The sequence below is a fragment of the Ammodytes marinus genome, assembly GCF_949987685.1.
Source record: "Ammodytes marinus genome assembly, chromosome: 8".
Lineage (NCBI taxonomy): Eukaryota > Metazoa > Chordata > Actinopteri > Uranoscopiformes > Ammodytidae > Ammodytes > Ammodytes marinus.
Genome location: NC_137212.1, coordinates 28405588 through 28424513, shown reverse-complemented (window position 1 = coordinate 28424513; position 18926 = coordinate 28405588). Strand labels below are relative to the sequence as shown.

General features: G+C 42.6%; 1 protein-coding gene across 2 annotated transcripts in view; it reads left to right on the top strand.

Moving 5' to 3' along the window:
* shroom2a (shroom family member 2a) overlaps window positions 1-18926 on the top strand; it is a 33175-nt gene that overhangs the window by 5362 nt on the left and 8887 nt on the right. For both annotated transcript variants that reach the window (XM_080032669.1, XM_080032668.1), the window contains exons 3-6: window positions 4465-4613; window positions 14125-14247; window positions 14672-17099; window positions 17657-17742. In XM_080032669.1, the coding sequence (XP_079888795.1) occupies window positions 4465-4613; window positions 14125-14247; window positions 14672-17099; window positions 17657-17742 (2786 nt within the window). The remainder of the gene's footprint in view (window positions 1-4464; window positions 4614-14124; window positions 14248-14671; window positions 17100-17656; window positions 17743-18926) is intronic.

Below are 18926 nucleotides of genomic sequence, written 5' to 3'. Positions count from 1 at the left end.
ACTTAAAGTCCTTAGTCTCAATAAACTTATATAATCCTGTTTTACACAACACAGCTGGGCATGCACGCCGTACGCATGTTTTCCTCTGCCAGGATCGCCTTTTATTTGGAAGGGAATATTGTTTGCTCTTAAAGCAGCACTAACCAGACACACTGCAACAATGTCTTTGTTCTTACACGCTGCGATAAACCACCCGCAGGTAAACAGGTTTTACCAATTTACGGAATCGTTTGAGTGAAAACATTGTGGGCTTGATTTGATGGTTTTAGGATGGGCTCAACTTGTGGAGCAGAGGTGACTTGTAGAGAATGGGACACTGGCTCATGGGAGGAAAACAAATAGTTTCAGCTTCTTTTCTCTCAGGATTTTTGGAAGTATGAGTTTGAAATATGGAGTAATAATTGATGAGGAAGAGGAGAAAAGTGGGTCAGTGCTTGCCCTTTGGTGTAAATGCCAAATATTAGCTATTACACATTGTTCGACAGAGAAAAACTGATTATTTGTTTTTCCCCAAACTATAAAGCAACATTTAAAACATACCACAATCTCAGAAGGAAGAGTAATTCCTCCGAAATGCTCCTTTCACACTCTACAGCCATGTGAACGACTCTGTTCACCTGTACTTAAGGGGAGCCGTTATTTGAGCTAAATGCTGTAGGTGACTTGCCAAAGGTGACGGGCTGATGTTTGCTGCGTAAGTGTAGTGTGTTAACATGCCAATATTAGCTAACTTACCATAAACACAAAATATTGATGAGGTTGATAGATATTTGGTCATAAACCAAAGTATTAGAATACATTACATTTTTTATCTGATCATGGAGCTACATAAAAGGTCAAGGGAACAACAAATTGGTTCCAAATCATCATCGTGAGGGGAACATTAATGTCTACCCAATCTCATTTCACTCTGCCTAGTGCCTACGTTGTCAATACATTTGCCCTTCATAGAGGCACAAAGCTGGCTTGCCTATATTTACATTGAGATGCCACATACAGTGAGCACCATATGGACAGAGCCCTGTGATATTTCTTATCTAAAGGCAAAAGGCACATACGTATGCTTAAAACACATGACTTATTTAAGACGAATTCAACCGCAAACAACATGAAAAACAAAGGCCAAATTTGGGTGAGTTTATGCGGTTCCTGGCATCTTGTCAAACTACAATGCCCACAGCCATACACGAGGTCTGAGTTCAGTGCCATGTCAGCAACACTGCACAGGACATCTGTCAGCAAAAAGAGATACATTGCTCACCCCTCATCACCACCACATCCTTCCCTTCACGGCCCACACAGAGACATGGGGCTATTTTTGAGGACACTGCGGCATCCAGGATGGCTGGAGTTTGACTGATTATTGCCTGGAGGAAGATGGTAAACAAAGCACACGATGTGGCCCGTGCTGATAGGGCGACCAATGGGAACAATGCAGTGTAAATCTCCCCCCACTTAAAGTTGTGTGAACGCTGCCTTTATTTGCCCTTTATTGTTTTTGTTACTTGACACTGTTTGTTGTTTTTCTTGACATTATTCAAATATTTAGTCAATGTGGAGCCACGTTTCCTGTTATGTTATGTGGAATCAAAGCCAGACTATTGTGTAGCTCGACGTGGTCTCACAGATGTCCTGGCAAGTGGTTGATGTTGAAGACACAAATTGTTTGTACGAACAGCAAAGTATGGCAGCAGTAATTGTCAGTGAAATTCTTAAGAAGTCTCTCAGCCTCCCATCAGCTGACAACTGTAAGGCATCTATAAACTTGTTAATATTAACTTGGGAAATATTTGAGTCCGTCAATTCCATTTTGCCTGCTGCCTGATATACCTTTTTATTTGACTGAAATCCCTTTGTTTTGCCCCAGAGCAGGATGGGAAATACTCATCTCAAAAGGAATCTATTTGTTTTGCAAGATATTGTAGTCTGTCACTAAAAACTCAGTGACTTATGACGGATTGTCTTTAGTTGAGATGGTTTCAGAGTCAAGTCTTCTAGTGTATGCCAGGCATCTATTTCTGAAGACTTAGTAAATGTCACACAGTTTAAACGTATTCAAGCTAATGTCATGTAGTGAGAATGAGTTTCCAGTGTCAGTAAAACTGGGCTGTTTTGTTCCCTATTTTAAACCCAGTTACCTACTGTAAATGCATGAGTCAGTGATTCAATTTCTCTACAAAATACACTACCATATCAGGACCAGCTCGGGAATCTAGCCAGCCTTCATAAAAACACTCAGTCCGCTATTACTGAAAAATGAAAAGGGGCTTTTGATTAGGGCTATCTGGGCTCTGGATTTCTGTGCTGAGGATTGAGACCATATAACACGTAATGGTCCGTAAATGTACACATACCTCTGTGATTGAGTCATATGCCCCCCCCAAGCCCCCTCTCACAGGTTGAGCGGAGGACTGATAATCAGCTGCAGAGCTGGGCTTTTGTGTGCTAATGTGCCAACTGCCAAGCAAGTTCTCGCTGCTTTTTTCCAAACTGAACACACTGTGCTGCCTTGCACCTCTCATATCTGACTGTGTGCGTCAGCGTGAGGACAGCACTGACCTTATAGCGCTGGGCATAGCTGACACATTCAGAGACCTTTGCTGTAGCTCAGCTTCTCTCACTTTAATAACGTATATTATGTTGCCCTTCTCCGAGAGGGGAGATACACCAACACTAGCAGTTGCTGACTACAGTGCACTGTACTCTGCTTACAGCACTTCCCTTCAACGCAAGTGTTATTCCAGGTGTCTGCCATCGAACAAACACAGTCCAGTTTGTTTTTACACCATGCCACTGGCTTGGACAGTAACGTTTTGAAGTATTTTTAAGGCTTTTGATCCTTGTCTTCTTTAGAAACTGGCCTAGCTGCCTGCTGTTAACTTTGATACACTTTGTGTTTCCTCTGTCACTGTTACCCTATAAAATATATACAGAATGTCAGCAAGAGACTGGTTGCTATTCGGTGCATTTCTTTGCATATCCCATGAGCATTCTATTAAATTTAAGACTGATTTATGTAACTCAACTGAAATACAGATTGGATTATAGTTTCTAATATTAATCTAATAAATCATCTTTTGGAAAGTATTTTTCTTTAAATAAAAATAGCATTTTGAACTTGCACACAAAATATGCTGAAGTCTTTTTAAAGTTTCTCATGAGTGGAAAGCTATATCATTTAAATATTTGTCTTCCTTTCTCTAAAGGTGAAGTGTTTAATATAGCAGTATGTTGGCATCATTCAGTGGTGAAACGCTCTGTTTCTAACCCTCCCGTTTGGAGAATTCAAAAATCTATGGTGGCCTCCTTAGTTACTAAAGATGTTATTATCCTGCTACTGCCTCAAGTCTTTCTATAATAGCTAATTATAAGGTGGTGAAGATGTATTTAATGATTTATTCGATAGTACTTCCAACAGGTGCATTTCCGGTGGATACCCACTACATGGGAAAAACGCGAATGGCTGTTGGTGCAACATGGCAAGAATTAGATGTAACATACACACACACAAACACATACAAACAAACACACACACAGCACACGAGCTAGAACAAAAGGTCACATCAGAGGAATCCACACTACAATAGGCTTTTAAGCCTACAGTAAACATCAGGCTTTTGTTTATCACATTATACTGAGTAGCATTAGTAGAGGAGCACCAAGGATAGGTCGTCTGAGGTTGCGTAATCTCTTTCACAACACTGTGATGGGAACTTATTGGCACCTTGTATTTTGGCACCAACGTATAAACTGTATATTCACTATGCGCGGGTGGATAATCTGATGATGAATACAAATATTATGCGCCGCCATGTGCATGGCACAATCCACTGGTGTGCAGTACCTTGGCCCCTTCTGTCTCCTCATGCTAGCTTCTACATTCCAATGGCAGAGGCTCATCGTGACATATTAGTTTCTCCTGAATTCCCACACCTATCCCACAGATTGCACAAGACTCCTTCCTCTCATATTAATTCAAACACAAAGGTTGATGTGGGGCACCCAGTAGCTCAACTGGTAGGGTGCATGTCTTTCCCTCTCCATTTCAGCCTGTCTCGCTCTCCTATCAAATAACAATAAAAATGCCTAAATTGGATTTGCTATAATAAACTGGACTGCACTGCAAGATAAAAGCTGTGGTTGAAAATTGGTGTTAGTATCTCACTGGAATTTGTCTAGACATATACTGTGTGCAACATACAAATCAGTAAGCTACCATAATTACCTACTGCAACTTTGTCAGCTTACTTCTGACTCTTAACGCTAAGTCATAATCAGAGAGGCTCAATGTATTATTCTTATGGGAGGAAACTTTCAGAGAGATGGCTTAAGATTGCCAGAATGTCCTGAACCGTAGTAGATAACCACTTGGCTAACTAGCTGGCTTGTTGCAATCCTCTGATCACTGTAAAATGGTGTTCTGCTGATCCTCAGTTTTAACCATCTGCTGTGTTTGTGCTCTAGGTTGAGGAGGGCAGCAAGGCGGCGGCCGTGGGTCTCCAGGTGGGAGACGAGCTCGTCAACATCAACGAGATTCCCCTGAGTGGCTACAGACAGGAGGCCATCTGCCTGGTGAAAGGCTCCCACAAGACCCTCAGTGTGGTGGTGAAAAGGTAGGTAACCAATCCCCGTGCCCTTCCCCTCCTCCTACATCTGCTGCTGTCACAAGTGCACAACACACACACCCCCTCTCAGCCTAACAGGTCCCCATGGTAACATTTCCTAACAAACCAAGGCTACGGAGGAGTGCAATGCAGACGTAAGGTCCCGGCTCTGCCAGCTGTTTTATCTCACTGTAGAGTAGTGTCAGTAGTCCTTTTCGAGCGTTTTCTGGGGGTTTTCCTTAGCCGTCACAGTTGAGTTACTCGGTGGCTCGACGGTCCTGTTTTGCCAAGTTTTTAAGAATGTCAGCAGGCGACGGAAGTTTTTCATGATCCCGTTTAAAAGAAGGAAGAGAGGTCGCCGATGACATCACTCACCCCATTAGATCCCACACACAGGAAGGTGTGTGTGGGGAAGGACAAAGAAGGGGGAAGTCTGGATGCAAATGACACTGCTTGGCACTGAGATTCTTTATCAGTGAGTTGGTCTGACGCCTTCTGTGATAAGGCATTAGTTAGTTGTTTGCATTGTTTTCTTCCCAGCACCTTACACCACACATGTCACACCATCTTATTGGCCGAAGAACAGGAACAGTAAGCTTGTTACAATAAATGGTCACATTCAATCCCTTTGTCATGAGCCAGTCCTTGTTGACCTATTGACTCCCAATGTATTGTTTGGTATTCATATCTTGTTTAACTGATGAATCATTTGTCAGCCTGGGTCCTGGAGGCTTTCTTACCAATGGCCTTGCTCACACGTATGTGTGAAACACTGGTCCCATTGTCTCCTCTTTGCCCAGTGCGTCGCTTTTTTTCTATTGTATCATATCATAACGTAATCCCTGAACAAATCCTACCGTACAAGGAAGTCCACTCACCATTTATCTGTCCACAAGGACGCGGCTGTGACTCTCCCTCATTGTGTTTTATTATCAACAGGCATGTTGTGTATAGGGTGTGGAAACAAGGATGCATTACTGTCTGCAACAATCTGGGTCTATTCAATTACTTATGTTATTGGGGACAACTTCAAGGCACTAAAACATATATTTTGTAACCAGCTTCTTAATAAGCTAGTACATTAATTGTGCAGCCCTAAAAATCTGGTTTGCGGTTGGTCGGTAGTCAATGGGGGGGGCTGGCGTTGTTAAGGCGGCCACCTTAACAATAAAGCGCTGGGGGAAACACTCTTATTTTGACTTATTTAGATTCTTAACTTGGTAGTTGTGGGACTATCGATGTGTTTTGTTGTATCATACAACAGGTGTCACTATTATTTGGCCAGACCATTTCGTATCAATGAGGTTTGGCCATAAACCATGTTGTAATGCATACAGGTCAACAGCAACAAAAATCTACAACTATAACATTTTATCAACACCTTTTAAAACAATGTCCACAAAAACTAAACATTATGACCATCATAAAGACAGGATGTACTGCAGTGCTGTTGTGTTAGACTGCATTAGTTTCAGCCAGGTGGACCTTATGAACTGGAAACTTAGAGAACTTTGAGTAAGTATCATTCGTCTGGTTTTCTCATGGATGTCAAATAAGATTCAATACCCTTTTTAGTACATTGTCAGTGTCTTGTATCATGGCTTATTGCTAGCAAGCATGCCAGCATATGTGCCTGTTTCCAAGCTGATCCGTGGCAGCAACGTGTATCTTCTTTTCAAAACCAGGCAAATGAAATCCCAAGTGGATTTAGCTAGAGAAAAGCAGCAGTGAAGGCAAAACTAAAGGATGTGGGAATTTTAATTTCAGTGTGTTTGTAAGTGGAGAAAGACATTTCCTGACAAGGACCAGTTTTATTGTTCCTTTTGCATTTTTACACAATGCTTTTAGTCTCATGGGACTCTTTCTTCCTTCTGCTCATCTGCATTAAAGACTTTAGTTTGTCCTGTCCCTCTAGAATAGCATGTTCAGTCCCTTATTTTCCAAGGCCACAATAACAAGGCTGAGTCTGATCTTAAAATATACAGCAAAGCAACAGAGTCCCATACAGCTTCATTTTTTGTTCGTTTTATCTAAGTCCTCACTGAGCATCTTGTGTAGACAGTTTCCGTTTGTGTGGGGAATATATTTAACAGCGTAGCGTTCCACATCCCTACCTGTGCCCATACGGAGCCCTAACATCTGACAGTAGCTTGATCTGTGCCTGAGCATGTCAAGGTGTCCGCCGCAAAACGCCTTTTCCTTTTATCTGAGGGATAATGTGAACATGTGTTGAACAAGGATCAGGAAGCTGTCAAAACCTGCTCCTGTCTACTAGGTGTGGCCTCTTTACAGACAGCACCAGGGCGGAGCTTGATTTATTTTGCATGCAGTGACTAATGCCCGATTGTTGGTTATGGTGTCATTTGGGAGAAGGGGAGAGGCTTGTCACATGATGTCACTAATAGAGAATAGATAGACAGGTGTGGTTATCTGTGGGAAAGTATCTATCACTCTTTGCACAAGCCTCGACAAAAAACGGCCTTGTTCACTCTTCACACTCAACTTTGGTATGTCAAGTTTTTTACGGATGACTTTGCAATTGATTGCTTCATCGAACTTGTTGAAAACATTTACAGGTGTCTGGGCTTAAGTTAAATGACATCTTTTTATGCTAAATTAATTAACGCTATCGACTGCATGTAGTCACCAAATATAATTGTCCCACATGAGCATTTGCATGCATTTCCAGCTTGCTATTGTAATGCTCTGCAAACTGTAAAATCCAAAAGCTCTCATTTGCTGCATATTTAAAGTGGAATTCTAGTAATGTGTCACTGAAGTGTACAGTATAATATGGACAACCCTTGTCTTGAAAGGAGCTTTACCCAGATCAAGGACACAAACAGCACAGAGGCACCGATCATTCTGGAGCTGGGATATTGCAACAGTGAACGCAAGAGCAATATTATTTTCCCATCCGGTGTTCACATTATTGTGTCTACCTTTCAAGGCAGATGGCAGTTTATTTTGCAGGACCCCTGTGGTCTGGTTAGCCCTCCTTTTTTACTTGAGTCAATAAACTTTACATTGTTAAGCCAGAAGTTTGTTGTGGCATTTGGTTTCCCCCTTCTGGCTTTGTTACAGAATGACCACAGTCACGCTACATGATTTAGCATTCTAAAAGATGTTTTCTATAGAACGTGACTGCTTCTTCTTCTATCATCAAAAATGCTGTTTCTAATATGGTAATAGATCTGTGGCTATTTTAGATGAGTTGGACCCACGGAGGGGTTTAGTCCGCAATCCAATTATACCTGGAGAAGCTTATTGGCCTAACTTACAGTGTAGGCATTCAGTAGGGGTTGCTGTGCACTGGCTTACATTCACCGGTCTTTGTTTTCTGAGTAAGACAGTGTTGTGGTGTACTGAATTCTTATGGTAAGCAGATTTCTTAAAATAGATTGGGTCGCAGGCAGCTGAGGAAATCATCTTTGTAGAGATTGTAATGTAGCCCCCCTCTTGAGTGCACCCCTCGGTTTCATTTTGGTTTGTTCCATTGCCAAGGTTAGTTGACAGAGAGCCGCTGAAGTTGGTATCACTTGCTAAGTAGAAAGAAGTTATTTTTGTTTTTTTAACGATGCAGTCTGACCAAATAATAAGATGTTATGTTTTTTTTTTTCAACGTGATATAATGAAATGATATCAAGCATCTCAGGAGGTAAAGTATGTTAATCTGAGACAAATTATTGGTTGCATTAAAATGTTTGTTTTTTAAGGTTGGCTTGTTTTAATCATTTGCATTATTGGAAAAACTAATATTTAACCTTTGAGTATGGACATTGCTATAAATAGCAGTTTGGTGCTAAATGCTAATAAATGTGCAACATAATTCACAGTTTTTGACCCACATATTTAGTGGCAGACATTTCCATGTTCTCGTTTATGTCATCACATACAAGTTATTGGTTGTATGTCTATGGGGAAGTTTACCCTCAGGGAACTAGAATCAGAGCATGTCATGGCTCCCGCTACACAAATACTTAAATTATTTCTCACACCTTACAACAGTCTTTACTGTTTTGTTCACCTTTTCTCATACTGTTGTTTATTCAAGTTTAGCAAACTACACTGCATACACTTTTATGGATTGTTTGTAGTATAACACTGTCTATGAGGGACTGCAGAAAATGCACTCACTATTGTTGTAACAACAGGTTAAAGATAGGCCCAACTGTGTGCTTTGAGTAACCCACAATTTGTTTGTGAATTCATACCAGCAATCTGAGGAACTGATTTCCCCCCAGACAACCTGACGTGTAACAAGTGACGGTTTGAGATGCAGGAGTGATGTTGTTCAGACCCTGGACCCCAGACAAAAGGTTTGCAGGTGTTTCTGGCCTGTGGGTCAGTGCAAACCAGCCAGTGACTTGACAGCTGGAATGCCACTCAGCCCTGGAATGTGCTGGTCATTACATGCTGCTCACGGTTCACCTCTCTCACCCCAGACATGACTGCTTTGATTGTAGGTCCTGCTGAAGGAGGCCTTTGTCAGACCCTCAGGGACCAAATGGTTGCCATGGGCTCACCTGCAAAGTGCAGGTTGGGCGCATACAACCTCATTGAATTTGCCTGATGCTATTCATTAGTAAATGCATCTGCCTGTCCAAGCCACATAGTCTTTGATTTGTTGTCAGAGTTTTTTTTTGTTTTTTTTTTACGATAAAAATCTCATACCTTGGTCAAATCCAAAGTGATTCTGGTTAACTTTCCTCTCCACATGGGAGGCATTAGTTCAACTTGTAAAGAGGACAGAGGTGTCCCTCACAATGAAAACCTTGTTTGGACAGTATGCTTAATTGCTTCCCTCACAATAGAAGACTGTGGTTTTTATTGCCCTCCTATCAGCTTTAGTTTGAAACCATTCTCTACTAATCTTGCCTGTCACCAGACCTTTTGCTCTTGTGCCAGGGCACATTTGAATCAGAAAGAACACTTGTCAAGCACAAGTTTGTCTTCAATGTATGCTGTTTGGATGGTCTTTATTCAAAGGCCATTGAGACAGCTATACTCTGTACAGTGACACTCTGTACATGGACTCAGTTAAATTGGTAAAAATAAATACATTTCACTTTGGATTCTTTTGTATATTTTTTTATTTTATTTTTATTTTTATTTTTAAGATATTTTTTTTTGGCATTTTTATGCTTTATTGATAGTGTAGAGACAGAGTTGAAATGGGGCAGAGAGGGGAGTGACATGCAGAGAACGACTGCGGGCTGGAATCAAACCCGGGTCCGCTGCTGGCCGAGGCCCATGGGGGGGACGCCTTACCAACTGAGCTAAAGGCGCCCCCTTCTTTTGTATAATTTCATAAAGCCGGCCTGCACATTAGAAGTTTCGGTGCTTGTTGACTTCAAACTGCACAGCAGTTGGTAAACTCCTGTCACTTATTAGTTCCTTCATATACAGAGCCAGATCCTAACTAATATGAGTATCTGATTGCTTCATACCATATACCACAGTCTCCCAAAGACTTTTTCTGGAGATGTTGAGGAATAGAATCCAGTCTGTGCTGGAAAATCCCAGAACCCTGGCCTCAGATTTATTGACTTGAAAAACAAGTTTGACACAAGAAGACATTAGTTGTATGTAGAACTTTATTTCTTAACTTTTGGTTAACTTTTGCAAATGAATATGTATTATCCCTGTAAATAAATGAATATAAAACGATAAATCCATGAATATATTAATTCATCTTAGTGTGCACCAGCACCTGCTTAACAAGAAGGGCATAGAACAACATTTAAACAGAACCAAATATTCTTTCAAATGTAGTAATTAACGTAAAAAGTCATTATTATACTGATTCATGTCTGCAATCCGACCACTGACTACAACCTTATTATTATATATGAGTAACATCTCTTCAGATAGTATTGGTATTGTTTTATATTCCATCTATTTAAAGTTCATATATTGAATGTACTAACTGAAAGAGTACAACAGAATGTGTTAAACATAGTAGCAGTAGTCTCAGAGGCTCAGTATTAGCCATGTCTTGCTGACATCCCTGCTTCAAAGGCAGTGGCTCATGCTCATTACCCTGAGAGGCTTTCGGGAAACAGGGTGCCCTTCCACCCCTAAAGAGCAACCTGTTGCCATAGCAATGGTTGAAAAGCATGTCTGCCGCACAAGAGGGCAGATGGAGAAGAGAAGGGTCCGGTATTTCATCCCAATCATTAGCATATGAGCCCCTTAGAGCCAATGAGACCGGGCAAGGTACGGGGAATACTCCAAGGGGACTGGCTGTGACAATAGCCCTCCTCCTCCTTCTCTATACACACCCTGCTGCCACCCCCCTCTCTTAATCCTGGAGGAAATCTGCCCTTATTCTGCCCAGAGAACTTTAGTTTTTAGTCATGGCTGCTGTGTGTTGATATTGAGGTGTGTGAGAAGGAGTGGTGGGTAGCTGTCCATTTGGAGGTATAGTGGATATATGTTGGAGTGGTGTGGAGCTGCTCAGAGCTCGGAGGCCTGCTGCATGTCTCTTTATTTTGGCTGCTCTTTGAAGTGTCTGTGGAATGTGCTGCCTGACCAGCAAACTGCTACAAATGGCCTCCCTTCCAAAGTGAGCTCCACTCTGATGTTATTGTATGATCTTTTGGATTACACATTTCTTCTTTGTGCCCATTTTGAATTCCTTCATCCAGATGTTTGGTGAGTCCAAAGTGAACAGCATTGTATGTTTTTAGAATAATTTTTTTTTTTGTGTTTAAAACTTTTGACATTTGACGAAGGCCTGCTTTTGTGTTGGCCTTAAACCTGCTGTTTTTAGGGGGTCATATTGGGGCTGCCTTCTTAACCAGGTTGTATTGACCCTAATACTCTGTTTTGGTCCCCAATTGTTTTTGTCTTATCATTTAGTATGAGGTCATCCTTCATTTAGGTTAAGCCATGATCAGCAAGACTTAGCATTTTAAAAACCAAACACAAATTAATCTTTGCTGTGAAGGGCTTATAGGTAATACAATAAAAGATAATCATCTGGGAATATCCTCCCAAAGTATTATTAATTAATTGGTCGTTAATTTGTGCTGTTTTATAAACAGCCTTGTATGCATAGGTGAACGCTTTATGTTTAAACGTGGACTGGTTGGTACTGGATACATTTGAAGTGAATCGAGGCTCCAAACTGATCACTCAGAAAACAGTCTCTCCCCCTGCCCCCCATTCTAGCCCACTGTGATTCACTTTCCTGGCATATCTGTGCCGGCCCAGCTGTAGCCCTGACGATAGGCCTAATAAAACCAGCTTCATTTGCATACCAATAGCCGGGCGCCATGTGTGGCTAGCTCCTATTGCCCTAGAAACACGGACTGCGAGGAGACAAGGAAGACTGAGCTCCATGTTGGCTGCTCTTTGTCCTCTAAACAGGCCTAAACTTTAATCCACTATTCATTTTGTGGAATTGTCCCACTTTATTGCGCTACACCAAATCTCCGTCTCAATCTAATAAAGGTCAATCTATAAAATCAGTGTTGGGTTTGAATATAATAGCCTATGTTATTCATTTTTACCCCAGCAGTTGGATTTCAGCTCTAGTTTGGACTCACTGTCATCAGGTCATTGAAGGCCTTAAGACAAAGTGACCAAGGGGGCAGAACCTCCTGACCTCATGGCTCGGGCTCGTCTTGAGTCAATGAGAGCGTAAGCAGGGAAAGCTTTGTCTTTGTCTAAAATTCTTTCCCGGTTCCCTGTCATTAAAACTATTTGTCTCTCTAAGCTACAATAGAAGACTCAGGCTAATACAAAGATTCAAAAGTTTCAATATTTAAAGAGTTTTTTAACACGTATCTCATTTAAATGATACGATTCTTTGATAGATGTCAGAAGCCAAGGCATACAATCTAAAAAAAAAAAAATAATAATAATAATAATAATAATAATAATAATAATAATAATAATAATAATAATAATAGAAAACCCCACACAAAATAAATTAATTAAAAAACACAGGCCTTGAATTGACTTTGTTTTCCCACTTTATACGAGTTGAAAATATATAATTTAAAATAAATCAGCCCCTTGTTTTTCCCTGTAACCCTCCCCATTTAAACATGGCACACACACACACACACACACACACACACACACACACACACACACACACACACACACACACACACACACACACAGCTACATTGATATCCCTACAGATGTAGTGAAGGACCAAAGTCCACTGTGTCTGTCATATAATGTAAGTTGTGAGCCTATATAGAGGCTGTCTGGGAGGCAGACGACAGCTTGGATGGAGGGGTGATCTGATTGTGTAAGACATTCTCCATTGTGTTAAGCCCTATGCCCCCATGCTGGGCATGTGTTCCCTGTGGGACCATATGGTGAAGTCTGAGCACCACCAGCTACATACTGTTTAGATAATGGGCCCAATGACAGAGGACTAAAGCTGTGTTTGCTGGACTATGGTATTATCTTCAGAGTTGTAGGTCCATCATAAATGGTAAATCTTATGTTAATCACCATCCACGACACTCTTCATGCTGTGTGCCATTATGAGTAACGCTTTAGTTTGACCAGAAGAGGGCGCTATAACACAATGCATGAGCAGACGTTTACACTTCTGAAGAACGCCTACTACTGTCCTGTGAATAAGAACATTTAGATTATCTAGTGTGATCGGCGGAGAGTTTGAAAAGTGTGCACAAACTGAATGTCCAGTGGTCTTTGTTCTGTCTTCTTACTGTGAGTCCAGTCACAGTTAGTGAGTGTGTGTGTGTGTGTGTATGTGTGTGTGTGTGTGTTCCTTCCCTCCTGCTGCCCAGGAATATGAAAATGGTGGATATTGTAACACAGAAAATGCCCTCAGAGAATGACGTGCATGTGGCGAGAAGCTTTCTCACGAAGATTTTGCGAAGTTCCATGAGGTACGGTTCTGTGGCTTCATCTTAATCAGTAGGACCTCTTGCCCCCTTTTCCACTCCCTGTGACCATAATCATGTTAATCATTCATCTAGTGATGTCATCATCTTCATTCCTTCTCGTAGCAACTCCATGGTTTACTGCCTGCACCTATTGGCACGTCTCTTTGGATTGTCTTGTGCTTCATGAAATTAGATGATTGATGTTCATTCCATTTGTACGGCATGCATGCACTGTCCATGATTTGAATACACAAATGTATGTCTCTGTTTATAAAAAAAAAACACTGGATTTATGTAGGTGTTAAGTCATTTTAGACTGATTTTTTTCTGTTCACCTTTTTCTGCCATGCCACTCAGAAAGAGCTTTAAAGGGTATGTTTCATTGTTCATTAATGACAACTGTATGAGTTTTGAATTAAACAAAGACACAAAAGACAAAAACCCTCTAAAGCAGTTTTTGCATCTTTGAATGTTGTTGTAAATTAAGTTTAAAGTCACAACTAAAAACCTAGTGAAACAAGTCAATGTTTTACTTGTTGAGTTGCAGTGTTGCCAGCTATTGAAGAAAACAGAATGTGGACGCAAGCAGCACATAAGAGGCTAGTCTGTAATCCAGCCTGTGTTTTCTGCCCTCTCTGCAGGCGGAATGAACCCATAAGCAGGCCTCACTCCTGGCACTCCACCAAGTTCAACGAAAGCCAATCGGAGACTGCCAAAACGCAGTCTCCGCCCCCGCAAGTCTGGCACACCAAATATGATGCAAGGTAACTTTTGGTTCTCGAAGTTTTTAGCCTCTCGATTCTGTGTTAAACATCAAACGAAGAAAATTTAAGTATTACGATAATGATCAAGGGGCTTTTCCATGGAATATTATAGATACAGACTTGTGCCATTGTGTTTACTACCGTTTGGGTTAAGTGTGCGTTTAGTTCTACTGTAGACAAGTTATAAATTCTATTTGTTGAATCAAATTGTTCTATCTTCTGGAAAAAAAAGGTTAAAATATAAGGAAATGTTATGTGTTTACTCAGATGGCAGAGGTACATTTAGTTTGAATCAGCCATAAGACAGTATAGACTAAGTTACAAAACATCCTTGATTGATATCAGCTAATGGCTTTGTTTTTTAGAGAAAAATAAGTTGTTTTTCGGTAATTTCACAGTTTGGTCCTTTTGCTTTAACCTCCAGCTCATCCTCGACCGACCTCTCCTCTGGCTGGGAGCAGACAAACCTGCGCAGAGTGTCCGACCAGTTCAGCTCCCTGGGCAGCATGGACAGTCTAGAGCATGTCTCCCACCCGTACCCTGCCGGTCAGCTGTCCCCTGCCAAGTCCAACAACAGTATGGAGCAACTGGGAGGAGGGAAACGAGACTCGGCCTACAGCTCCTTCTCCACCAGCTCCGGCACACCAGACTATACCCTCACACAGAGCAATGCTGCCTCCACTGAGAACATGCTCTATAAAGTCAACCAGTGGGACGCAGGAGGGAAGCAGAACAACGGCAGAAACGGCCAGAGCCTGATGGAGGGAGTCAAACAGGACGATAGGTTGGCGTACTTCCAGATGCCGGAGGTCAGTGCAGGTGGCGAGGGGCCGCACACTGAGGACTCGGCTGGATCGCGCCATTCCACTTCTAGCAGAGCCAGCTATGGACCCGTTTGGCACGTCCCTGAAAAGAAGAAGGCCGCTTCACCCTCTCCTCCCCCTCCACCCCCACCCGCACGCAGTGACAGTTTTGCTGCGACTAAGGTACATGAAAGGGGGCTTGTTAAAGCTCACCCTGAAGCACCTGAACCATTTGTCCCCTGTAAGGCTCCCACTGACAATCGTCGGAGCCACAACCCATCCCCAAAAAACGATAGCAACAGTTTTTACAATACATCTGATAAATCGAACGATAACCAGTTCAGCTCGAACAAGCAGTACTCCCTGTCCAGCAGCGATGTCCGACAAGGCCAGCCGTACCATCAAAGACACCACAGTGACAAAAGCACTTTTTATTCTCAGCCCTGGACCACGGCTGTACCAAAGCCACAGAACGTAGGTGGCTACTATTGTAGCTTGCAGGAACTGCCTACTAATGGTTCTGCGCAACACTTTGGTCAGAACCAGAGAAGGAACTTAACCACAGCCACTGACCAAAACACTGACAGCAGTGGACATAGCCGATACTACTGCGTCACAACGTCTCAGCCCATGCAGCCCAACACCCAGATCCTGTCAGGAATATCAGAGGACAGGAGGAGTATCACAGGTGTAGAGCCGACACAGACTGGCAATGAGCGTAACTCTCTTAGCCCACACACAGTCACCAATGTGAAGTATACTCTGCCCCATCAGCAGCAACACTCCTCACACATTAAAGACAGTAACGGACACAGTAAGCAGCAAGTTGCTTCTGTACTAGAAACCTCTGGTCCCCAAACCGGCTCTGGCAATAGGGTAAGTCAGATAGGACAAAATGCAGACGCGCAGTTCATGAGTTATCCTCCTAGCAGAAGGTCTGAACAGCGGAGGTCTTTGCCAATACAACCTAGAGAATTACCCCAAGACAGCAGACATCACGGCCAAGTGAGCAACAAGATCTGCCCTCAAGCCACCCCCATGCTTCACTCTCTGTCCATGGACGCTGCGGGCCAAGATCAGAGAACCAGAAGCCAGAACTCCCAGGAGTCACTGGAGAGCATGCAGATAAGACGCAGCGACCGCTTTGCAACAACTTTAAGGAATGAAATTCAGATGAGACGAGCCAGGCTGCAGAAAAGCATGAGTGCAGCCACCATCCCTGGTACTGAGGGTGAGACTAAAGATGATCAGGAGGCCAGGCGGTCCAATGAAAGCGCCGTCCCGACCTCTGCAGATGGCTCCTTTAACAACACCTACAAGGATAACCTGAAGGAAGCACAAGCCAGGGTCCTCAAGGCCACCTCTTTCAGGAGAAAAGACCTAGTCCTACTGGAGCACCCAGCGGCTGAGGCCTTGGACAACTACCCATCTTCAGCACCGGTCCGTAAAGATGTCCCCCCTCTGCCCACTGTCTCCGAGTCTGTTTTAAGTAAATCAGGGCCAGGGGCCGCTGGTCTGGTAACTCGAATCGGTGGCCGCAAGCGTTTTGCTACAGAAAAGAAGGCTCGGTCTTTCTCCGAACCTGACAAAATCCATGAAGTCGGAGTGAAGGAAGATTCTCCTGGTAGTGAGAATGCAGGCTCCTCACTAGAGCAGCATAAGCTCTTTAAAGAAGGAGGGACACCAGCTCTCCCCAACAACACTTCCCCTCAGAGCTACACAGAGAACCCCACAGAGAGCCGTGGTCTGGCCTCCAGCGGTGGAACACAGGGCACAATGAAAGGCACGAGGAGCAGAGAATACACTGAAGAGCTCCAGGGAGGTCCTTACTCTGCACAGACGTTGTCTGTCCTCGACCAGCAAAGACTGGGCACCTTCGCCGAGTACGAGGCAAGGTGGACCAAACAGAAAAAGGCTCAGGAGACTAAAGCCTCTGGACGGTACCACTCAGCTGATAACATTCTGGATCCAGGACCAGAGGAGAGGACTAAAAGCACCTGTTTCCATGAGAGATCCCGCTCATCTCCTTCGGCTGACATGTATGGACAGGTGAGGCTTTTCATGACTTGAACAAACAATGTATTGGAATATTTTAAGATGCGAGGTTGTTATTTGCCATTCTGGAGAATGCTTGTTGTCGAAATCACTTTTTGTTTAAATGAGTGAATATTTCACGCTACCTGTACGTAGTATGTGTGCACTGAAAAAAATATCCAGTGTTTATACACAGCCTAGGCTCTGTAAACGGGTGTGTGGAAGAAGAAAAAACTGAATGGCTGACACCTTTTAAACTTTGAAAAGATGTACTGTATGATCCCCTTGAGGTGGATTTACATCTCATTAAGACTAACATACTGACTGAAGCAAAAGAAACAAAGGAAGGAGCCAAGTCAAATATTAATCCATGTTTGTTCATAAGGACACACCCTCAACTTAAGGTAAAGAGAGGGGCATCAACGTGCTGATTTTTATTATTCACTTTTGGAAAACCAGGAAGCTACAAAAGACAAGAACTTGGCTTTTTTTGAAAGCTTCTTTTTGTTTGGATTGTTTGGCTGGTTTTGACATAAAGGACATTGTTCCTGTGGAACTGTTTGTGTTTACAGAAGATTCAACTTCCTGCAAGACAGTCTGACACAGAATATTCCCAGACGGAGAGTAAACCTGCTGAACAGCTCAACACTGCCACAGGGTGAGTACATTTCATTTGACGTAGCCTGCTAGTAAACCAACTTCTACCCACGTTTACAGCTCAATATGCAGGGGCCAAAATATATCGGTTTGTTTTTAATATTTGTGATTTCAGGGGTAGAAAAAATAAAAACTGAAAGCCAACAATAAAAGGCACTGAGCTCTATTTGAGCATTTTTATTTATATTTTCTCTTGCGCTGGTGTCTTCATTCACTCTTGGGGCATATCTGGTGTGTTTTTTCTTTTTATTGTGTTGCTACTCTAGAGCTTTATCAGAGAAAGAGGGCAGTAAACTACAGTAGTAGTGGAACAGTGAGGTCTTTATAATCTGTCAGGGCATACCAGTGGCACTGCCTTGGCGCAGCTGTGACAACATAAGCCGTGTCTCTGGCTGTGCTTTGTGTCGGCTAGTGGAGGCTTACGGCCGTAGGCGAGGCATCTGACTGTCTGTGACAGTGAGGAAGTCTTTCTTCAGCCCTCCATGAGAATGTAATGGGGACCCGAGTTCAGGGGGCCAGCCTGAGGGCATGACATTATCAGCAATGGGATCTGTTACTTAGCATAATTGGATTTTGAGCCACACTAGCAACCTATGGCTGTATAGCTGGTCTGTAGATTGGTCCACCACTTTGGAACAGACTGTAGTACAGTAGAAGCATCTCCATAAGTATTGGATACATTGTCAGGAAATGGATGAAGACATTTAACTTTGGTCATCCTTTGAATTTATTAGCACCAACATGAGAAAAAGAAAAATACAAAATGTGACTTGACCTTAACTTTAAAATTCCATGGCAATCTATTCAGTTCTCAAACCACTTAACATAGAATCAACAATAACAAATCATTGTGAGTAGGTTAGCATGCTCAAATACAGCTAGCATTGGCTGCAGAATCTTTGCCTTTGCGTCTGTAGGGAAAAAACACTTATGGAATGGAATTATGGAAAATTCCCTTGGTACTTCTTCAGTTACATGTAGGCTACTGAGAATACAGTATCATAGTCGGTGGGTGTAACTGGGGGAAAAAGTGTGGAAATACGAATTATGTGTAAGCCTGGAAGAGGGTTTAACTAACAATAATATGAAGCTGCCTGTGGTTGTGAAGTGGTTTGCTCGCATTGGATTAAGTCTCCCTCCTCAGCCACTGTTTGTTTTATGGGCTGGGTAACGTGAGTGTTTACA